Source organism: Trematomus bernacchii, unplaced genomic scaffold (assembly GCF_902827165.1).
Source record: "Trematomus bernacchii unplaced genomic scaffold, fTreBer1.1, whole genome shotgun sequence".
Classification (NCBI taxonomy): domain Eukaryota; kingdom Metazoa; phylum Chordata; class Actinopteri; order Perciformes; family Nototheniidae; genus Trematomus; species Trematomus bernacchii.
Window position 1 is genome coordinate 24537359 of NW_022987720.1, and position 24554 is coordinate 24561912.

The 24554-nt window shown below is 41.3% G+C and overlaps 2 protein-coding genes across 3 annotated transcripts in view; both read right to left on the reverse strand.

The window, feature by feature from the left end:
* Positions 1–10275, reverse strand: part of LOC117492064 (Na(+)/H(+) exchange regulatory cofactor NHE-RF1-like) — a 33914-nt gene extending 23639 nt beyond the window's left edge. Inside the window, exon 1 of the mRNA XM_034142207.1 lies at positions 9385–10275. Coding sequence (XP_033998098.1) covers positions 9385–9960 — 576 coding nt within the window. The 5' untranslated portion in view covers positions 9961–10275. The remainder of the gene's footprint in view (positions 1–9384) is intronic.
* A 2364-nt stretch (positions 10276–12639) lies between these two features.
* Positions 12640–22641, reverse strand: LOC117492065 (ras-related protein Rab-37-like). Of its 2 annotated transcripts, none has more exons than XM_034142208.1 (9): positions 22154–22641; positions 21288–21398; positions 19265–19306; positions 17773–17839; positions 17521–17573; positions 17062–17127; positions 16286–16342; positions 16133–16209; positions 12640–14603 (listed from the first exon to the last, which is right to left on the reverse strand). In XM_034142208.1, exons 1-9 carry the CDS (start codon positions 22262–22264, stop codon positions 14498–14500), a joined length of 690 nt encoding a protein of 229 aa, XP_033998099.1. In that variant the 5' UTR covers positions 22265–22641; the 3' UTR covers positions 12640–14497. The 2 variants fall into 2 exon arrangements, with proteins under 2 accessions (XP_033998099.1, XP_033998100.1); XM_034142209.1 differs by having other exon boundaries at positions 22484–22640.
* Between the last annotated feature and the right edge of the window lie 1913 nt (positions 22642–24554).

Consider the following 24554-nt stretch of genomic DNA (forward strand, 5'->3'; position numbering starts at 1 on the left):
AGAAATCTGTGGATTTATTTTCTCTTAAAATATGAATGTTGTTATCTATTTATGGTGGTTATTGCTATATATAAAGTTCAATGTCAACCAGTTATGAAATGTATTTGTTTTCATTGAGTTGCTAATGATAAACAAAATCAATGATATGTTCTGTGAAACTGTATTTGATGAATCAGTATATCACGCATTAGGAGTGGGTGATATTAAAGAGGCCCTATTTTTGGGCTTCTTTAATATCACCCACTCCTCTAGCCCTTTCTAAAGCTCATTCATGATGGCACCAATCTACTGTGAATGTAAAGTGTATTTATGTTTCATTTTGTATCATTTAAGTGTGTTGTTATATTGATGTTTTATGAATTTAACCTGGATATGTTAAGTGTCTTCGAATACCTTAAAAAAGCGCACTAAATATAATAAGTGTTATCATTTTGGTTAAACATTTTATATCAATATTTTCATTATCTTAAACCCACAATAATAAAGATCAGCAAAAAGGAAACGGTCACTCCCAAACTTTCACACACACACACACACACACACACACACACACACACTAACGTGAAAACACCCAGGAAAAACAAATACAGCGCATGCTCAAAGGCGCATTAAGAGCGTACGTCATGCAAGCACATGCAGCATTTCAGAATGAATCACTTTGTTATAGTTGAACACACAAACACAAAGAAACACACTCCTTCACCGAAACACAGCCTGCAAAATACCTGGCTTTGTGACAATGGCTTCAATGATAAGCACACCAACAAACACAGCTGGATGTGGTGTTTACTCTCATGATTCAGTGTTGCTGGAACATGCCATTCAACCAGTGTTACATTTCATTTAGTGTATATCCTGTTCTGATTGAAGGCTCTGAGTAAATGATCTGACCTTTACACTGTACTTTTTACTTTCCTGCAGGCCAGGGGGGGGGGGGGGGGTTGAGGAGAGGATCGAGAAGATGGGCGGGGGGAGGTTTAGTTGGGGGAAATCTTCCACTAACAACAATGACAGGAAACCAGTGCAAACGTCCTGGGGTCTGTGCACAGGCCAAGACTCCCATAGACAGCAGCCAGAAACACACACACACACCCCCCCTGACCATCCTGGAGTGATGGAATAGCTGCTCTAGGTGTGGCTATGTCTGCCTCTAATGCATGACAAACTCTTAACAAAAGCTGACGTTAATTCTATTCACAAAAAACGGTATCACCATGCTATTCCTGAAGGCATTACATCAGATAAACTTGTAAGGTAAAATCGGGAAATTACTGAAAAGTATAGTACAGAAATAGAAAAGTCACGTGGATGTGATGTTGACCTTCCTTGAGGCAAAGATTAAGAGACAAATAAAGAAACTGTAGCTGCAAATATAAATAATGAATTGATTAGTTGTCAACTAATAAATGAATCAACAACTATTTTGATCATTTGTTAGAGCTATTCTTTATGAACACTTCTCAAATGTGAACATTTTTCTAGTTTCTTTACCGCATATTTTACGAATAGTGGACACAAAAACAATACATTTGATGATGTCATGATGGGTTATGAGGAGCTGGGATGGACATTTCTCAGTATTTTTGGACTTTTATTAGATGCAACAAGGTATACATTTATCTCAAAATGATTTTAAGTTGCAACCCTATATGCCTCCTAATCTGCCACTGTGGGGAACTGTAAAAACACACGGTTAAAGTCGGGTTTCACTTAAAGGGGACCTATCATGCAAAATGCACTTTTGTACGTCTTTTATACATGAATATGTGTCCCCGGTGTTCCAGGGAACTCACCAAGTGTCAGAAAACACAACCCTCTCCATTTTCCTCCATACCCAAATCTCTAAAAAAGGGGCTGCAACGGATCTGATTAAAACTGATCCAGATTTGAACACTGTCCTGACGTCAGGACAGTGGCGCTACGGCTATTGGGCCAACTCCACCAATCAGGAGGAGACAACCACGGCCATTGCCGTTCGAAAGCGCTGGAGACGCTGTAGTACATATGCCAGGCCTGTAAGTGGCGCTGTAGTCTGCCACAAAAGCAGCGAAGAAGACTTCCCGCCCATAGTTACCATGGTTACCCTTCTGTTTATTGTCCGCTGTGGCTTTTTTTCTCCCTCCCCGAGGCAAGCGTTTGCTCCCGCTGCAATGCAATCCCTCCCCGTCGAGGCAAGCACTGTAATTCTCTCTGGTTGGTCCACCAGCAGATGACAAACACCCACCTCTCCGCCTCTTCCAAGGAGACCGTGCGGCAGAGTTTCAGTTTCAGTTTGTTTCGCCGGTCAAGATGTCCGTTAAAGTTTAAATCTTCCGGACAAAATTAGAAAAGTGCCGGTCAAAGGTCTTCTTTGTTATTTATTGAGCTTTAAAACAAATGAATAACGACTCTATATAATAAAACACGGAGATCTCTTTTTCTCCCCCTCTTCTGACAGCCCAGCAGCTGATCAGAGCACGTCTCCCCTCTCCTGCAGGGGGGCGTGGTCAGCAGAATCAGACCCGTAGACAGCAAACAGCACATAGAGCGAAATGAGGCATGGCTAAAATGCATGATCTGTTTGGTATTTTGAAAACAGAAACGTATAAATATACCTTATATAGGTATGGCCCTACAATATATCATTTAAATATAGCATGATAGGTCCACTTTAATTGACAGCCAATGAAAGCCAGTTAAAAAGCCCATTCTGTATACAGCGCACTGAAGGCTGTACAAACACAGACTGAATATTCCCACACAACAGCTCCAGGATGATTTGTATAGGGAAAAAACATTGTGCAGTTATAGCACCACACTTTTTGTTACGTAAAGCCAGTTTAGAAAGCCATGAGTGCCATGTGTGGTGAAAGCAGTGTAAGGCTTCAAGCTCTTTAATAAGAAGGTTTTATACAAATGTGCAGATTACAGGCTCAGATTAGAGGAGGGCACAAAGTCGCCTTCTTGTCTCATTTGAGGGCTTTAAACAGTGCGTGTCCTTGATGAATACACATACAAACACTCTTAAAGGGTCTTTAATTACTATAATTCATGTCTTGTTTTTTTAGTCACCCCTGTTCTTTTGTTGTATAAATGACTGATTCATGGACCTTTATATATTTTTCCTCCAGATCTCATCTTGCCGCAGTAATTTTCCTCTGACACAAGTCTCTTCCTCTCCTGTAATTAGTGTTTAAAGAGTCTTATGTAAGTAGCCAGCAGCCATTCAGGAAGACACCCAAAGAAACTCTTCACTCTCACACTTTCTCTCTTGAATCTGAATTAATCACTGATGAAAAAGCAAAAAGCAGCGTGAGGAAGGAGACACAGCTCCTGAGAAAATACTTTTTGAATGCGTGTAACTGCCAAATTGTAGGTGCCCTTGTAAACAGTGAAACAGGTTTTTCTTAGGGTAATCATCCAATAGTTAAAAAATGTATGCCACAATGTTATTCCATACTGCATGGAAGTGGCGCTATTATGCTTTCTGTGGTCTTCCCTTTCCTGTAGTGTGTTATATAGGTTTTTTGTGCATGTAAATGGTCTGCAAAGACCTCCATTGGACTCCTTTGTTTACTTCTGTCACCTAAGGACATCAATATGTAACAGTTGCGCTGCTATTGGCTAGCGCTCCAACATATTGTCCGTGATAGGCTGAGGGGTGGGACAAAGCAACGTTAACACCATCGCCAAATCCACAGCCTGAACACAGGTGGCAGCTCCAGTGATGTGAAAAGGGTTACTCAGTTTTATTTCATACTCTCTCAGTACCTGGGGGTTATAGACTCTGGTTTTAGACAGAGGGTGGAAAGAGGGGCTGCAACACAGGCAGTATATAATAATAGGGCCCCTTTCAAGTATTATAGACAGACATCATGCGTCATCACAGCCATAAATGCCACCATTTTTTTCCGGATGAGCTGGTGGAACTTGATTTGTGATGCGAGCTGAGTGAGAGAGCTTCCGCTGTTACTTCACTGCACCCGACAATGGCAGAGTAACATTTTTACTGCCTGGTAAACAAAACAACGACCTTTGGAACGGCTGATGTGGATCGTTTTGTGTGTTTTGCTCCTTGTTGACGACAACCATGGCTCCTTTTTTCTTCCCGGGGGGGCTACGCTCCATCTTTTCGACTTAATCACTGCTTGTTCACGTTTTTTCGCACCTCACTTGCGCTTTCTCACTTTCGCCTACCTCCATCCTCACACATACATACGCTCCACATGTGGTGCACACGCACACACAAACGACATCAGCGTAACCATGGCAACCTTGAGCTAGGCTCCTCAATTTCCGGAGAAGGCGTCGCTCTTCGAACCCTCTTTTGTGTCACTTCAAAGACAGAGGGCAGGACAGGCGGAGTGCAGACGTCAGTGTGACTGCTGAACCAACACTGCGTGTGTTGTACATGCTGTACATGTTTGTGTGTGTTTGTGTGTGTCATTGGCAGGGCCACAGGGCTCGGGCACAGGAATGCCGGACAGGATGTTCGGGAGAGAAATCCAGAAACAGTCTACTCACTGCAAAAAAAAGTGAGCTTTAACTGTAACATAGAGACACAGCAGATTCTAAAAGTGCTTCCCTAGAGTCCAATTTACACGCTCACACTCTATACTGTGTCTTTTGTCCCTAAGTAACTTCAGTGTTGCGTTGCGTGCCAGTGTGATTTGTACTGCCACAGCTCCATTAAACCATCTGTGGAGAGTATTGAGACTCAACACGGGAACAATCGCTGTGTTTTCCCGGGACAAACAACATAACCCAGCACTGCTCAAGAGCTGTCGGACTTAACTGCCAGAAACATAACTCAAAGAGCTCTGCATGTTTTCTTATGAAAGCTGTTATTAAACTGTTATTGTGAAAAAAGTGGCCACCTATGAAAAATGCCAAAGCTTCAGTAATGACAAAGTGGCATTTCAGTTCTCTGTGCTTTCTCTCAAACAGCCGGGTTCATATGAGGCGAGGGAGCTCACAAATAGAGTATGTTCTTATAATTGTACCTTCTTCTCCAAGAGTGAGGCCTTTCTTATGATTGAGAAAATAAAAAATAGAACTATGGATATTATGACCAAGCACACAGACCTTCTTTGTTCTTTGCTTTTCAATTCAGAATGGAACAAATAAGTGATTAAAATGTTTCCCAAAAAATCAATCCACTTTGATTCAGTTCTTTTTAAAAGCAGAAAAGGCAACCGTTCCATTTAGACCACGAAAATAACTCCATTCAAGCTATATAACAATAGTAAAATAACCAAAATACAATAACTATATTCATCTCAGATAAAGATATCACTTTAATGTATCCTCCTCATCATCACTTGACCATAAAGATAAAAATGTCCCCACCTGTTTGAGCTCCATAACCTATCAACAGCTAAATATATCACCAAAAACATACATTGAAGAGCAGAACAGTGAACATTTTCGTCACAGCTTTTACATGATAACATCCTGTACAAAAGACGAAATTGGGGCTTGTTTTGACAATAATGTCATTATTTTGTAATGTGGCCTTCATCAAACCCTACAGGTGCGGATGGACACAGTCTTTTTTTAAATCTCTGTTTCTGATAGCTGCTGCTCTCCCTCCCACCTCACTCCCACCTCCAGTAATGTTTCGAGCAGGAGAGCTGGACACAGGCAGAAGCAGCCTCGGGGGTAAACATGGAGGATGCAGCGAGGGGCACAGATGTTCCAGACTGGAGGGACCCTCTTATCCTCGAGTGCTTTTTAATGAACTCTAAGAGTTCACAGCAGCACACACACAGAAATAAAAGGAAGACACAGCAACAAGTGGGCACCGCAGGGTGAGAAGCAACCCATAATGTTTTACAGACAAAGATCAAAGGTTGAAATTCATAAAGACTGAGTCATTTTGTGGACATTGAAAACAAATCCTGTTGTTTGTTGTGGAAGGTTCAGCGATGTTAAATATTTGTTATGTGGGTTTTCTAAAGGACTAGCACAGGAACATCATGTCTTTTCAAAGCCTGGTTGTGTCTGTCATTGATGCTGACTTAATGCTTAACCTTGTGGCTTGATGTAATAACAGAGGAGAGACATTTTCAAGTGATTGCTCTTTGAGGCGGCTGCAGAAAACACGTCACAATCATATTACTCGAAAAGACCAGGTTGTGCAACAGTTTCAGACTGACAGAAGGGGGTCATGGGTAAGATTTTCTTGACCCCAAAGGAGGCCAGGTTGTTGTTTGTCCTCTCACCCACAGTGAATGTCCAGCCAGCTGACCCTGCCCACAGCCTGGCAGCATGTGGGAGCAGCTGCCATGTTATCCGTGTTATAGACACAGAGCACCTATTCTCTTTGGAAAACACTCCCTCAGTGATGCATTCAGTGGGTTTAATGTCCAGGGCTCTCAACTAAAGACTTTCTTGGTCAACTAAGAATCAAACGATTTTGACGACAAATGAAGCATTTCTGTTAAGTATAGTTTCTCCACAGGAGTCATTCAATAGCATAAATCTATTTTGAAGGAGCAGAACATTGGACCCTACCACCCCCTCTATAGTGAAAATGAGGAGCACTTTCAGCCAAAGACACATCACACATCACGAAAGCGCATTTAAAGCCTATGTTCATGTACCAATAATGCTCCACAATCAAGGCTTGACCCCATCTTAAAATCGTTTAAGATCCTGCACCTTTTGTACACATATGACTTGCACTGTACTTGCAATTTCAAATATATATTTAACATGTTCAGGCGTATTCATACCTGTATATATCTAAACACTTTTAAATTGTAATGTATACTGTCACTTAGAGTTTTGATTTTCTAGTCTAATTATCACTGCTTTCCTGCTGAAAAAACCAGCATAGACCAGTTTAAGATGGTTGCTGGTTTAGTTGGTTTACCAGGCTGGACAAGCTCGCCAGGATGGTCTTGCTGGTTCAAGACCAGCCTGGCCAGCTAAACCAGCATAGACCAGCATGGATGTCATGCTGGTCTATGCTGGTGAAGCTGGTATTTATGCTGGTCTACCAGCAGTCTTGCTGGTGAAACTGAAACAGACAGACAGACAGAGAGGGCGGGACACGGGGGATCGGCGAGACGGCAGTGGTTGAAACAAAGCGTTATAAAACATGGTTTTGACTGGCGCTAACGGTCGGGGAGTGAAGATCAGTTGAGCGTTTCTGTGACTCCGCCCAGCAGCTGCTCTTCTGAGAGGGACCGCTCTGACAGCTCTGTCTACTGGGAAATGCGCTAAAAGTCCTTCTGGAGGTAAGCAACACTACAAGATTTCACCCAGTCTGAGAGTAAAAGCTTTCTCGAAGGTTCATTTTGCTTTCTTACAACGTTACGTTAAAGGTGGGGTAGGTAAGTTTGAGTTATATTCCATGGAATGCTCTTAACATCCCGATAGCAATGAATATCTTAAGTGCTTTGACAAAAAATCCATAAAAAATGTCATCTGTGGAAGCCGTAGTACTGTAAAAAGCACGACCTACAGTATCATTTTAGCCGGCCCGGCTAAAATAACTGGATGGCCTACCTGCCTGTCAGCCTTCCATCTGTGCACAAACTTATCTCGTGCCCTCATTGGTCATGTGCGCGTTCGTGTGTGTTGGAGGAGGGGCTCTGTAAGGAAGTAGCAGATTTCTTCCGGTTGTGTATTTTCAAATTCTAGCACACTCGAGCTGGTTTCTCCAAAATTACCTACCCCACCTTTAATGTTAACCTTAAGTTTGCAAGGAGGCTATTGTTACTTCCATTAACAAGAGCTAGCTGTCTTAGCTAACAACAGTTAGCAGCTAACGTTTTCTGCAGTTTGTTTCCCCTGAAAAACGTGATGTAGTTATTTAAGGGTAAGTTAACTTAACGTTATCTCACAAGTTGAGAGAGTTAAGTTTTGTTTAAAATCGTCAATGTAATGCACGTTAGAGGTTTTGTGTTGAACATGAAGTTAGCTAACTGTAGCTCACTCTACCAAAGGTGTTAAGCTGTACTTTATGTGGCAGCTCGCTTATTACAAAGAGGGTGCTTCATTGTAAACTTTTCTTACAATGTGTGTTAATCTACCTGAAATTGTAGGGACAGTTTTTTTCTACTCAATGATACAGACCATTGTTGAGGAGATGCAAAACATACTGTAAATTAGTTGGGTCTGACATATACTTTGAGTAATGTTACTTTGCTGCTAAAAAATGAAACATTATCAGATGAGGACATCACCAAAGTGTGTGAGTCTGTCAGGAGATTTGATCTGTTCTTTGCATGTCGTACAGGGCCTATGTACACACTGCTCTGGTATTAATTAAAAATATAATTGTAAAATGTAAGTCTCCCGCTCTTGTCATCGTTCAGGCTTTGCATTTGAACTCCTATGATTGGTTGCGGACTTGAAGGGAACGACTTCCTGGCCTTCCTGACATCCAGGAAAAAGGTGAGATTCTAATCCATTTCAATGCCAAAAGCAAGTTATTGTTTTTAACTTTTTTTTTATATGATTTTTTGGGGAATTTCAGTTTTATTGGACAGTAGAGATCTACTGGAAACAGTGGAGAGGGAGGAGATGATATGCAGCAAAAGGCCGAGCCGGATGGTTGCTGCTCCATGTGGAACGTGTTCTATCAGGTAAAGCACTTTGGTACCCAGTTATTTATGGTATTGAGTTTGAATTTAGCCTTTGGAATGTAATTTCCAACAGTGCATTGTAAAGACTGAAAAAACAGGCTCAGGTTAAAGCTTGACATGATTTGTTCTTTTACTTAAGAGGATGTTTGTCCTCCTGTGTTGCCTTATTTCCTTATCTTTCTTTCAGGTTTAACATCTACCAATGGTTGTACATGACATAGACCTCCTCCACCTCGGGAGGCGTGTGGCGCAGTGGATAGAGCCTTGGTGTTGGGATCAGGGGGTCACAGGTTCAAACCCCACTGCAGTCAGCATGTCGTTGTGTCCCTGGGCAAGACACTTCACCCCAAATTGCTCCTGTGGGGATTGCCCACAGTATTGAGTATGTAAGTCGCTTTGGATAAAAGCGTCTAACAAGTAACATGTAATGTAATGTAAACCAGCCAACCATTCCAGCCGAATATCGTCAGGCTGGTCAGGCTGGTTTTTTCAGGAGGGGTTAACTCTTATCTGTCCTATCCTGTAGTTTCACTTTATTATTGCTTAATAATTAAGCTTAATAAAGGTGTATCTTATCTTACTTATATTGACTTGTTTTATGGTATCTTATCTCTTTTGTTCACCAGAGATGTGCACATAAGTGTTATGGAAGTATGTCATTCAGTAAAGAAAAGTTAGTCGACTGATAGCAAAACTACCAATTAGTCGACTATTAAGAAGTCAGCTCTATTAATGTCACTTGTGGAATTAAATGCTATTGTATGTTGTAATGAGTGACCATAAACTTTTTTTTCAAACTTTGACTCACCTTCTCAGAGTTGATGCTCAGCTTTTTCTCGACGTGCATGTGGATTTCCCCGTTTCTCTCCGGGACTGGCGTGGACTCCCTGGGTGTCCCCTCCCGGTCCTCTTCCTCGTCTTCTTCACCCTCCTTTGCATGCCTCTCATCCCCGTTTACTGTCCCGTCCACCTCCTCTGCTTCAACCACCACCACCACCACCTCCTCCTCTTCCTCCTCTTCTTCCTCCTCGTCGAAGGGTAAGGGCACCCCGTCAGTGACATACTCCTTCAGGCACTTCATGTTGTGTTTCTTCAGCAGCTGCTCCGTGTCCGGGTCCACGACCACCAGCTCCAGCCGGCCCGCGGTTACTCGTATCCGGGACACGACCTGCTGGTGGCTCTCGTGCTCCACGTCGTCCCCGTTCACGAACACGAGCCTATCTCCCGCGCGGAGCCCCGATGTCTCAGCCGGGCTTTCAGGCTCCACTAACCGGATAAACTGCCCCGTCTTACCTTTCTCTCCGTGGAGGTGGAAACCGTACCCGGTGTCCGCCTTGTCCAGCGTGCACAACCGGGGGCGTAAAGACTGGCTTTTGCTCGGCATGGTGGTGGTAAGGCTTCTCTCGCCTTCACTGTGTTTTTAAAGTGGAGTTAAAGCTCAGGATACTGCTTAGGAAGGGTGTGCGTAGAAATGCACCCAACCCCCGCCCTCTTGGGGAGATTACTCCGTGGGAAACGGTGCTGGTGTTTGTTCCAGCTTCACACACGAGTTTAAGTCTGGATGTGTGTGTCCTCTCACTTGTGTAAATCTGCACTGTGACTCGGTGCTCTCACGCGAATTGGAGGTCCTGACCTGAGGACTGAGCTGAGGCTGGTTAAACTCACACAGCTCCCCTCTCTGTGAGCGACAAAAGTAGAAAAGCCACTCAGGAAGAGGGAGGTGCGTTCACGGAACTGCCCAGCTGGCTGCCTCATGCAAAGTAGGAACTCGAGCAGTAGTAAACACAAAACCAGGCTGTCCAGGAACATGCTAGAAGATAATGATGTTCATAGGAGATAGAGCTTGGATTAAAAAATAATAAATAACAAACGTATTCTTTAATTCCCACTATTTGTTTCATACTTTTAATATTCAGTATTTTTCTTTTGGTTCTTAGAAATTGCATTTGTAGTTCCCCCCTCACCTTTTGCCTTCTTTCCCCTTTATGAAAAACACGTGTTGCACATTTTGTCATACTGTAGCTTACATATTTTTATTAAATGTTCTCCCTAATAATAAACACTTTTTCATCTCTAAATGTCAGTTTAGCTATGTAATTTGGCCAGAGAGGAATACATTACAGTGTGTTTGACTTTGATGTTCCACAGTAATTTTATTGTGACATTATCAAACTTTAAAACATTTGATTCTTGTATAGTTTCAACTAAGAATAAGTTCCCCCTGTGGTGTATAGTCTGTCATAAAATAATTATTGATTTCAGGAATGTTAACCCTGTAAAGTCAAACTTTTGTTTATTCATTTATTCCCATTATTTTAATCTTTCTTTCTCTTATATGATTTTTATAATTGAATTGTAGTTTCCCTCGTCACTTTGCCCTCTTTCCACACTGTGACCAGCACGTGCTGCATATTTTGTCACATTGTTCACACTGCTCTGAATACAATCTTATTTCTGGCATCTTGAACATTTTTCAAGCCAAATAACACTTTCACACTTTCTGTGTATCTCCTAGTGTTTTCATTTAGCTGTGTCAATTATCTGAAGCTTAATGAGTTTATCTGCCATTCCTTCTGGTAAAAGCACTACATTGCAGCAATAATAGGAGAAATTCCTACCTAGGAATAATAAAGCTTAAATCTATCTCACAATCTTGGTTTAACAGCATAATTGGGCCAGACTGACATAAATTACAGTTGTCTGTCTTTGATATTCAACAGTGATTATTTAGTTGTCACCTTATCACATTTAAAACATTTGATAATTTCCCCCTGTGGAGTTTAGTCTCCAATTAAACTCCTCATTAAAGGTGGCGTATGTAATTTATTTCAGAAACACTTTTTGTTATATTCCATGGAATGCTCTTAACATCCCGATAGCAATGAATATCTTAAATGCTTTGACAATAAATACATTAAAAAAATGTCATCTGTGGAAGCCGTAATACTGTAAAAAGCACAACCAATCATTTTAGCCGGCCCGGCTAAAATAACTGGATGGCCTACCTGCCTGTCAGCCTTCCATCTGTGCACAAACTTATCTCGTGCCCTCATTGGTCATGTGCGCGTTTGTGTGTGTTGGAGGAGGGGCTCTGTAAGGAAGTGGCAGATTTTTTCCAGTTGTGTATTTTCAAATTCTAGCGATCTCGAGCTGGTTTCTCAAAAATTACCTACCCCACCTTTAATGTTGTTTCAAATATGTAGAGTCACTGTTAATATAAGGATATGCCTGAAATAACATGTACACTCTGATATGCCAGATTAGATTAAATTGCAATGATCAACATTCACACTTTAGTCATTCTGATAACCCTTACGAGAGATTAATTCAACAATAATGATCAGCATCCTTTCAAACTCCAGTGTTTTGAAGCAACCCAGAACCCTCTTTACATTTCGATATCAGAGTGACTCACCTTTAAAAATAGAGCAGAGTCATAAAACAGCTAAAATAAAACCTGGGAGGATTTGACTCTTCATCTTGCTTCTGGTCCTGATAAGAGGACAGAGACAGGACACTCTACCTGGGAATATACATCTACCTCACCGTAAGCACTAATGAATACAGCTTGTTTAAGTGCTGCTATTAGTTTAGTTGATGGGAAGTCATTAAGGTAATTATGTTTTCTTCACGGATAGAAAGTCTCCTTAATGTGTCTGGAGTGTGTGTGACTCATGGATGCGAGTGGGTGAGCTGCATTCAGGTGTGCAGCCCAGTGCAGGGAATTGAAAATGTCCTCCAAGTATATCATAATAACTTTACCTAACACATTAAAACAACCACAGCACTTACAAAACATCACTATACATATTTTCAGCATCCTTTCAAAAACAGTAGATCTCTATATTGGAATAAAATAGACGGTACAGTCCTGAATCTACAGGTTGTCTAATTGATAAAACAATCTCTAGAGCAACATGTTAGAATATAAACAGGGTAGCTGCTGCCACACAGTGGCTCATTAACCTCAACACATCCTGTCACTCCCAACCCTCCAAAACCCCAACATACACACAAAAGACAAAACACACAGATGAGACTGACTTCAATAAAAAACACCAAATACATTACAAAATATACTTTTTTTTATATATCTAATATGATAACAAAGCACTTTTTCATGGCACTTTGTGATCACTGTGACGCCTCAGAAGAGGGACGAATGTGACAGCCAGCTAAATTCCACAAGCAAACATTCATAATGAACATTGTACAAAGAAACAAGTTACAAAATGTGGAGCGTGAACAAATACAGTTTGGGTACAGTCTACACAACAACATCCATCGTTAGAGGAGACACATCAATGTTCTGGGAGTTCTGCGAGCATGTCTGTGTTTGCAGATGGTTAAAATGTAAATAGCATGCGAAGGTATCTCTAACCAAAAGATGAGAAAGTAATGATAATTATCTCTTTGTATGAAGCCTGGTGTGACGTCAGTGGGTTGCTCAACCAGCACATTTACATGAACAGTACTTTAAATTAAGTGTCACTGGCCCTGAATTGAATGTACAGACAAACACACAGCGGGCGAGCGCCCTCAAAAAGTGGCTTTATTCTACCTAACAGCAATACAGATGTGAACAGACAGGATCATTTGAGCTACAATCTGACTGTGAGACTGACGTCCACTTCTCAAACACGCTGATTTATCAAAGGGTAAGACTGTAAGGCCAAAAGGGGTTCAGTTCACAGCCTGGTAAAACAGAGATGGAAACAAACTAAGAGCTGCAGGGCAAAATGCGATATCCACACCAACAGTTGTATTGATTGTTTGGATAAAACTGCCATTAATCATGAGTCAGGCTCTGGAGACTGCAGGAGGAAAAATGTAGCACTTGTGAGAATTTGATCGAACTCCGTTTTTCAGTGTCTGCTGCTAGAACAAATAAAACTCAAAAAGTTAACAGACGCCTCCCGGGCTTATTCTCTGCTGTGCTGCAGGGGTGAAGTATTTTTGTAGGAACGCTGGCCAACAAACGTTTTTTTTTTTGTTCAGCAAGGTAATGTTCACAAAGAACATAGCTGTTATGATTTTTGAAACATAAATGCAATTGCAAGCAGTGAAAAGCTGCAACTACACCAGGGTTGCATGATCTCAACATCAGAAATCCTTATCTGCATTACAAAAGCTTTTCCTTTCAGCGTGATTCATTGATGAATCTACGAGTTGCAAAAGTTAAGTAGGAATAATTAGCAAAAAAAAAAAAAACGTATTGCAAAAACGCTAACTAATTTAATGGGTTTCGGACTTATTCCTGCAGCACACTTGACTCGCATCTTGACCCCAGCCAGTTGCAATAGAATTTGCAAGAGCCAAGAAACGCTAGGATCTATTTCCATTGTTTGGCAGTAAACACAACACCTAGGCCTGCCGAAAACCGTGCTGCAGTGCTCTTCATGTTTGAATATTTTGCACTGAAACTCAATGTCAAATTAAAGGGAGTAGTTTCCCTAAATGTGTCCTCTAACCAAATAATAAACTCTTCAGATCTACATCAATCACAAGAGTGCCATAGTTTTCATCCAAAACGACAAATGATGTGTTTGCAGCTATTTAGAATAGAAAGATAATTATGTTTTTTCCGTGTCCCTGGAGATATTGCATTTTTGATTGCAACTCCTGACTTGTAATTTGATACAACTGTCACTACAAAGACCACACACATTTCTACAAATGACCTACAAAGAGTTTCAAATTCACATTTCAGATAAGGGATGGCTGCCAATCCAGATTCACTTTCCATTGGAGCTTAAAGCCCAGTGGTGGAGACGAGGTCGTCCGCTTCTCAGGTTTGGTGCTGGGATTGGCTTTTATGTAAGAGAGCAGACTTTATTTTTATTTTTACCTCGATCCAACTCCTTCCCTTCCTCCCCCTCCTTCTCTCTCTGTGTGTGTCTCTGCCTGGAGATCAGTGTCAGCTACATGTGGCCACAGCAGCTCGACTTGTGCTTCTGAGCCTCGATGTAGTCGTGTATCTGGAACTTGGGCTCATTCTGCTGCTGGGTGGCTCTGTGCTTCAGCTCCCTGAGGAAGAGACACGCAGGAAGTTAGATACAGAGGAGGTGGATGTGTGGGATGGAGCACACAGGGTGAGCAAATCAAGAAAAGGAGAAAGGAAGAGAAATAAAAAAAGCACAAGCGAGGGAGAGAAACTCATATCTGTACTGAGATTTAATCAAAATGCCTTTGGCAAGAACCATTTAATCAAACTTGCACTTAAAATACACACAACGATTGCAAATCACCCACTATACTCTATTTCACAGCTCTCGGGACATGCTGTGCAATCAGTCTTTTTTTGTTGACAAAAACAATGATTTTTTCTGCCTTTCAATAGGAAAGGTGTTGCACAGCTGATGTTTAAAATCCACAGGGAGCCTCAAACATGCACAATCACGGTATAACAACAACAGGAAGAAACAAGATATTAGCTAAAGAATCATTAGAGGAAATAGTTGCATGAATCAGAGAGAAGTCTGTGAGCATCGAAGAGCAACATCAAAATGATCGGGGAAGGAGATTAGAGTAACCCGAGTATGCAACATACATAATAATTCATGTGTTTATGACTCCATGAGCATGAATCCAAATGAATTCATGCACCTTTTTTTAAAATATAAGAAGAGAACGTTGTGCCAATTAAACAGGTCTCGAAACAAAATGTTTTTCTCCCTTCAGAGGACTATTTAAAAGACGCCTTTAAAGTGTCCAAATATTAATTTTACGGATCAATGCAGCTGTTTTTGGTAATGAGAAAAGTGCTATGGCTTCCTTTGAGAGTTTGTTTGGCTGTTATTTTCTTTAGTAAGAGTTGTTTGCTCTCATTTTAGGGGGCTGGTGGGGCGTTTGGAAATATCTCCTTAGACTTTCCACCTGTCACTTCTGTCCAGCTTTCTGTAAGGAAAACCTGCTGTGATGCCTTCATTCAGAGCTCAGCATTAAGACACTTGGCCGATAAAGAAATCATGTTCAGATTTAAAAAACAGTTGCATCCTTCAGGGATTTCCCCCCTGTTGTTAGCTTAAGAGCTACATGCAGTGTGCTGTTGGATGGACATCTTGTATTACATGGAATACTCAAATGAAATGTACTATATGGCCTAAAGCAAGTGGCCAATTTTTGTAATGTTTTAATTCTAAAACACAACAGCCTCCACTCTGGGCGATACAGTTTGACACAAAGTCTAGTTCCAGTTGGTCCTTAAGGTATTGGATTGGACTGAGTTTAGGGTTCTATGCTGGACACTCAAGTTCTTCCACATACATGTTACAAAAAGGGTATTTATGTGCCTCATGTTGTAAATCAAGGCATGTTGGGAAAGAAGAGTGTCTACGACCTTTTGCCAAAAGTTGAAAGCACACTTTCATATCATTCTATATGGCAGTACACTTCATTTCGGAAGTAAAATTACTTATTTACATTTGTTACATTTACAAATCAACACTTATTTATGGGCCAACTTTAGTCTGTATGCCCTACTTTTGGCAGCCTTAGTCATCTAGTAGATTTTGTTTACATATACAAATATAAATAGGTGCAGCTATAAGACTTACTTTGCTATAGCGAGAAAGGCCAGCTCCACATTGACTCCTGTCTTCGCACTGGTCTCCATAAATGGTACACCATATTCCTAGATGAAAAACATCAGATGAGCAAGTGGAGTGGCTGTTGTTGAGATGTGACCACACAGAGAAGTGATACATTACCTTCGCCAGCCTCTCTCCGTCCTCCGTCTTCACGACCCTCTCTGCAGCAACGTCTGCCTGTGAAACAGCAGGAGAGGAAAACAACATCATGAGAGGAGGACGGAGGGTCATAGACGCACTATACCATTAGCTACACTGATGCAGCATCGTGTCTCTCTGCACGTCCTCTTATCTGCCGCCGGCTGCTGAGCCAGAGCTCTCTCAGACTGATGAGATGTCAGAAACTCCACCTCAAGCAGAATAGCAGCACCCCCACACACACTGATGCCCCCAGTCCTGCTGCTCTCACAGCAAACCATCTGATCTGCTGCTGTGTGACATCTCTGACCCCGGAGAAATGTGAGTCCTCTCTGATCCACCAGAGGGAGCTTAGAAATACATCAGCTCTGACTGCAGATGTATCACCAGCGGCAGTGCGGAAGCTCAAAGCCAGTGATAATTAATTGTTGTGTCAGATATTGAATTTGTCCTTCCCAGATTGGTAGAATGAATTTGTGTGGTTCTGTCAGTCTACCATCTTTATGTTCACTGGAGGGAATGTCTTCTCAAAGACAAAAACAAAAAATCAATAGAGAGACACAAACACAATTGAGACTGTGCTTCACTTGTAAATGTTAAAACAAGCGAGGGAGAGTTTACATTCAGTGGAGACAGTTTCTGGCTTTAAGGTGTTCACATGTCTGCTTGAGTGTGATAAGAGTGTGTTAAAATTGTGCTAAGAGACCAGTTATCCTCATGATCTTCTTATGGAGCGGAAAAAAGGAAGCTTTGCTCACCTTGTTGCCGAGCAACATGATGACCACATCCTTCTGGGCATACTCGTGAATTTCAGTCAGCCAAGCCTTTCAAAGTAAAAAAGAAAGAGAGATACAGGAGGGGGGAGAAGAAAGAGATTAGTCTTTTAAAAAAACTCAAGTACCATCGCGTACAGTCTTAATTTTTGTCCTGCTCCTGAGCTCAGATTTTACAATCCTCCAATCAATCATGCTGAGACTCAGTCACTCTCATCCCTGAACACTTTTATTGCTTTTCATTACTGAAACTTGGAAATGCGTGGCAGAGCAACCGATAACATCGTGTCATTTCCAAAGAGGGCTGGGAGAAAAATGTTGGAGGTACTTTGCATTTAAACCAGTCAAAGTGAAACGTTCAGCTTGAGAGGCTCGAGGAAGTGAAAATGAACAGACAGAATAAAGAGAGAAGGAGTGGGAGGGAAAGTAATGTAATAGTCTTACCCTGATATTGTCAAACGACATCTTACTGGTGATATCATAAAGCAGAAGTAACGCTGTAAAGGGAAACAGAACATTGTTATCTTCACACTGTCATATGCAACACATTAACACCTACCTGCACACTTTCTAGGCACAATAATAAATTATAGGCTACACATCTCAGCCAGGTTGCCTTCCTACCTACACCACCCGTTCCTACACACACTCACACACACAGAGCATGAGGAAGTGCATTATAAATTCAAAGGTTACCCTGGGCATCTCTGTAGTAGGCGTGCGTTACGCTTCGGAATCTCTCTTGGCCCGCTGTATCCCAGATCTGCGTAACAAACCACATAATTACACAACAGCCAGCGTGGGAAAACTGAACCGCATGAACAATCCCCACAGTAAATCCTACACAGCCAACGACTAAAGCAGAACACATACCATTATATTTCCCTACTGAGCCAAAAATGCAGACAATATATAGTCAAAATTGAGTAAAGACTTATTTTATATAGTTTTAAAAAACCGCATCATTTCAAAGAAAAAAGCTCAACCAAACCAAACCGTCAAGAGACAAATTAGCTGCTGCGAGATAAGTTAGCCACAGCTAGCCGCCTAAGCTAAATGTACTATTATAGGCTACTCCCTAGGTTTTTTTCTTGAAAAATAAACACATCAGCTATAACTAAATAACATTTTAGGTAATTTAGTGTGTCATGCCATATACATAAGGTAGAAACTAAATCTGGTCATGAAGAATAAAACAACTAACATTAAAATGGGTATGTTAATAGGATAAGAGGATAATCTGAAAACCCTTAGGCTACAGGTTTTTTAGTGCCATATAACTTACATTTTTCAGAGGAATCAGCTAAAACCCAAACCAAACAATCAAAATGCTAGCTGCTGAAGTTGAAATGTAAACACATACATTTTGATTAAACATATTGGTAGTTAGCTTAGCAGAGTAGCAATAACTGCCATGAGAGCTGACTAGTTAAACATTGTGTGGTTGAGCTTATTTTATACTTAAACTTAAATGTATACAATTATAAATGAATGAATTTTAATATGATAGGTAATGACAAATAAATGGAAAGCTAAATTAACACATGAATGAGTTTTAATCATATTTCTTTCTAGTTTTCTAAAAGCAGAGTGCAGTCTTTAATTGTCTTTTCAATAATTGGTTTAATAAGACATACAAATATGTATGAAATCTATCATGCAGTGTTTATTTTTACCAAAAACTAAGCGTTTGGGTACAGTAGGCCCATCACCTTTATTTAGTATCGACTCATGTTGGAAGAGTTTGGAATCATTAACAGGATTTGAATCATGTTCATGGCCCATGCAAGGAAAACAAATCAAAAGCATTTCCTCGTAAGGAGGAATCTAATTGTGGCACCTCCCACTCAGTGTTGAATGAACAGGTTATGATGATAGATAGGTTTGTGCCTTGGATTAACAGCTTGTTGCTGGCACAAAATCATGCAGAGTGGCTCATATTGTATAAATACAATATCAGAGCCTTTGATTTGATTGCATGGCAGTACAAACAATGACAGTAATTTAGGTGTAAATTATTTAGGTCAACTATAGATTTGAGAAATCCTTTCAGATGATTTTCGATTCTGTAAACATTTACCAGATGAGTCAATTGGAAAATGGTTTTAAGGAGGATGTAATTATTTGTCATTCAATGAGCTAATAAGGAAGACATCTTCTTAGCTCAGGTAAAGGTATAGGATCTTACCTGGAGTTTGACTTTCAGGTTGTCGACATCCACCACTTTATTCTGCAAACATGAGAAGAGCAGTGAGAGTCTGACAGTCCACCATATGCTTTACAGACTGGAGTGCTGTAAAAAAAAAACTAAACAGAAATGAATGTTGAACGTCACCGCAGACTAAGAAAAGCTAAGTGACTCAGCATGTGGTAAAAGAAACAAGACAACTAAAAGTGGCTTTGAACGATGGCAGAGAAAGTAATTTGCAACACCCACACAACAGCAAGGTCCTGGGATTAGACTTAATTACACAACAGTGAGAAAGACGGCTGGCAGCATAACAACTGACTCCCCCGTTAATTTCCTGCAGCCCCGTAGGGTGCCCTCTGATTTCCTGTAGAGAAAGGATCGTCTTAAAATAGTTATGGTTATAAAAAGCTAAATGTGTACAGATGATTATGTTGAAGAAAGAGTGAATGGAAATCAAGGTGATGCTAACATGCATTATTTAAACATGCGTGCTGCAATATGCTTAAATGAAACAATAGGTTCTCTCACGCTCTGTTTAATGGAGGCTGGGGGTTATTTTTATTTGATGTGACCTGCTATAGCATCAAGCCAGGTCACAACCACATGTCAACCTTGCACAGAAAAACACACCACAGAGAGATGAAGGAAGTGTGACTAACAAATGCTCTGCAGCACTTCCTTAATCACTTCGTATCAGTGACAGACCACCACAAACAGCCCCTGCCTTTCCTCTGAAGGCACACATATGTGCTTGAAGGAAATGCAGTCAGGGCTTCACAGTGACAAAAGAAAACCTCTGCGATTTGTGAGAGAGACAAAGCGGCCACATGCCAAATCCTCTGTCTTGGCAGAATGGACATGGTTCAACCCCTGCACTTGTTGCTATGGGTTTCCATTTTCCCCCTCAATTATGACATTGGAGGAGCCTGCATGCTGAGTAACTGCTACAAGGAAGCATGCCGAAAATAGACCGGCCATGTTACAAGCTGCCACAACAGCCTGCCTATCCATGCACAGAGCACCACCTCAGCATACTGACTCAACTGCTCCATCAGATCCTCTGTCTATAAGCAGCTTTGCCCCTGTGCATAAGTAGAAGACAGAAATGTATTGTTTAAATTAAGAGTGATTTTTCTGATTCAATGGTGTGACAATGAATGTAAAAGTTAACCAGTGTCAGTTTACTTTCCCTAATGGTTTTTATGAATGGGATCTGGCCGCAGCACTTGTTGCTTTTGGTTGAGTGGTGGCCCGATGAACCGTTTATGCTCTTGAATAGACAATGTCCATATAGATCATGTATCTGTCAGACATCCATTACACTCTGTAATGTCTACACTACCATCAGAAGAAGACAATGCATCACTCTGGCTAATGCAACACAATCTCCTCCTCAAACAACCCCTATACTTCACTTGCCATTAGTGTGAGTGTTGTGCCCTGATTGGAGGGATACAGAAGGTTGAAACACTGGCTTCAAACAACCTATTGTTTCATCTCTGCAAAGAAAGATATACAGTAGAAATCTGTGTGTGTGTGTGTGTGTGTGTGTGTGTGTGTGTGTGTGTGTGTGTGGTGTGTGAGTGTGTGTGTGTGTGTGTTCATGAGGTATATGTCACTGTAGGAGCTGGTCTGTCGGCACTGTGACTCCTTCAGGACCGAGCTGTGCTGTAGCCAATCTTTCCAGGAGACAGAGACGTGGGCAGGCATCTGCCAAGACATTTATGAACAGAGCCTTCGCAGCACAAGTGTTCTGAGGACTTGAATGATCGGTGAGAGGATTTGTACATTTGGTGCCATCATCGCAGAATGACTAAGTGTTCCCCGCAGAAATAAGGTGATAATTGGGCCACAGTGTGACTCTAACAATTCTGTCTTTTGTCACTTCTGATATGTCATTAGGATGTTTTTCAGATGGCAAATGTTTCCGTATATTAGTAACGAATAATAACACAAACACAGGAATAATGAACAGTATAACGAGCCATTCTGTGAGACTGTTCAAAAGCATCTCTCTCACCCTAAAGTCTATTCCAACGGTGGCTATAAAGTTGCCTCCCAGAAATGCCCCGTCTTTAAAGCGCACCAAGACACACGTCTTCCCCACGGACGAGTCTCCCAGCAGCATCACCTACAGCAGACCCACCACCAGAGAAGAGGGACAACAGGTTACAAAGCATGACTTAAGATAAGATAAGATTAACAGTCCCTCCTGAAGAGGAAATTGAAGCTGAAGGATGTGCTGAAGACAATATTTTTGCAATAATCATGATGTTTGATTCAGATGTTGGGCAATGTCTTATTTTGGTAAGATTGCAACCAACATGTGACACTCCAGGGAGATGATTCAAGATATTTCAAACCACTCTGTCATTTTAACTCTCATCATGTTTCAGTGTGCATCCAAAACTAATCAATATAATTACAACAGGATGTGCAATTATACAATCCATCCAGCCCATCCAGTTATTCACACAGTGAGTCATAGCTGCATAAACATATTTGTGGATAACAATGTAATTAAACTTGAATTTTACTTTTGTCTATGGGTCTATTAAACAGTTTCAGGTGTTCATGTTAAATATTTAATGAGAGGGAGCAACAAGTACACCCTCAGCAAATATTTGCTTATCAGTTAGGGCGGACAAAGCCAGCTCGAGAGATCTAAAGGCTCAGACAGACTTCTTAGTCATTTAAATAAAACCATCAGGTGTTTAAAACATTGACTTAAAGGTTTTTGTCCTATTATTCTCCAGATGTGGAGAGTATACAGTCATGTTGTTGCTGCTGGTACACACAGATGTTTATGTATGTCAAACCTACATACAGACACCTGTTCCACCAGCAGCACCACCAACAGAAACATAAAAAGACGGAAATACACACCTTGAAGGCAATATCATAATAATCGTTAACAGAAGCGCATCTCTCCAACATATATTTTGACGTTCCGTTTTTAGCCTGCTTTTCCAGCAGCAGTGTATTTCTTTCGGACATCTCAAAGCCAAAAAAAGACGCGCAGGCTGAGAAAAAGCCAAAGCGCAGTTTATCTCCGAGATGTGTCCAAGAAAGACGCGCAAGGTGTCCGCGAGATCTCCGCCGCTCAGTCCCGGTGTCCGCGAGCCCCTTCTGTTCGCATTACAGCGCGTGGCCACAAAATGATCACCAGGCGCTTCCCAAAGGAGGAAGAGGTTAAACAAATAAAAATAATCACACCTTAATATCGCACAGTAAGAAGACGGAACTTGAAACCCAATCCTCTACATCCACCAGCAGTCAACAAAGCGGTGATGGCAAACAGGCGGAAACATTTCTCTGCATCCTGGCGTGGGCAGATGGTTAACTGAGCGTGAGGACGTCGGCACCCGGCAGTGTTTCAGGCTGACATTGTGCCCAATAACAGCTGTGGGGGTCAAGCGCACTGCTGGCCGACTCATCCGCCACAGGTGGTGCTGAGGAGGGTCAGAGAGGGGAGCAGAGACCCGGAGAGGAGGGGGGAAACATGAAATGTGACTAATTAGTCTAAATACACTTGATGTATAATGTGATTTATTCATTCAAGATGGAGATACTCTTATTGGACGTAAAATGCCATGAAAACCTTAACCAGTCATTTTCCCTAACATGTTTCCTTTAAATAGGCTATATCAGGGAGATATGCCTGAAATGTGACTTATTAATCTAAATAAACGTAATGCATACCGTGATTTACGTTTAAAATGGATAAACTCTTATTGGTGCATAAAATGGCGTGCAAACCTCATCCAGATTTATTTTTCCTAACATGTTTCCTTTATCAGGAAAATTGCTGCCAATCATCACAAAAAGTAGATCCTATTCTTTTATATAATTCTTTATAACACATTTGTTCTTTACCATCCCTCCCCACAACATAAAAACAATGATCCCACTTATCTTCTTATCAAAATCTATAAACAATATCCCACATGTGTTCAATGAATGAGCATGTCATACATGTCTAAAATGGTTTCAGTGAGTCTGAAAAATGAATCTTTCCTGCAGTGTTTGTCTCCCCCCAGTGTTCAAGGCTCCACTCCTCAGTGGTGACAGGACTGATGGCCACGGTCAGATTTCATTTGTGTTATATAACATGTAATTATTTGACTGAACTCATCTCTCAGTGCCAGGGGCTTCAGCTCCCCCCCCCCCTCTGACATGAGCATAATGATGAAACATGTATATGTATGGAGCTGATTGAATGCTTGATTTGATCATGAATAGGACCTTAATGAAGCTCTCAGATGAACAGCATGTTGTCATATTAATCTATTTCATTTATCAGTGTATGACAATAATTCCCTGATGTGGAAAATGTTAAATATATTATCTTCCAAGAAAATTCAGCATTGTTTTTTTCCCTTTACATTCATCCTATGGCAAATGGCAAAAATGCACAACAGGAATAAAATACCACAAATAATATTGTTTGTCATGTTGTTTGTGTGCATATCGTAGTGCAATCCTGGCAAAAGATGATCCTTCAATTCTCTAGTCCTTGAGTAAACAGAAGGGCTTGAAGGCAAAGAAAGCTGTAAATGTAAAAGGTTAAAGTTTATTCTAGCCGAGTGAGCCCGAGCAACACACGCTTGATGGATGTTAACCTTCAGTGCATATAAGGCACTTTATTCAGAGCACCTGCACAGCAAAACAAATAACCCAAATAATGATGAAAGTGTATTTGCAGGCACTTATGCTGTTTATGTGGTGCATTTCTCCCCAGGGCCTTTTGAAGCTTGAATCATACTCCAGCACAATCCTATGCTAATGCGAGACTTCCACCCAGATGTCCTCGTTCCTCCTCTGTGCTGCTGTAATGGCACTGACACAAAGCCAAAGTGATCGCAGCGGAAGAATCATACATTAAATGAGCACCATATGCATCTTTCCCATTTGTCTCCTTTTTTTTCTACCACTTGCCACACAGAGTGCACCTCCCCCTCAACATGTCACACAGCATTACATCACTCTCCTCCGCTGCAAACATCCAGCAGCAAAGGACTTTAATTAGCAATACTGTTTTCAGAAGCAGTGGCATCATTAACCATAATAATACAAACACACACACACAATGTTAAGGGAGTGTAATGAATGCAGTGAGAAGATGCAACATCCCACACAGGAGGAAACAACTGATACATGCTGGACTTCAATCTCACACAGCAGAGACCCAGAGAAGATTGGCTCAGGGAAGATGAAAACATGCGAAGGAGGGTGTGTGGGGGACAGGAAGTGTGTGTGGACTCACTGTGAAGCCGATGCCCACGGT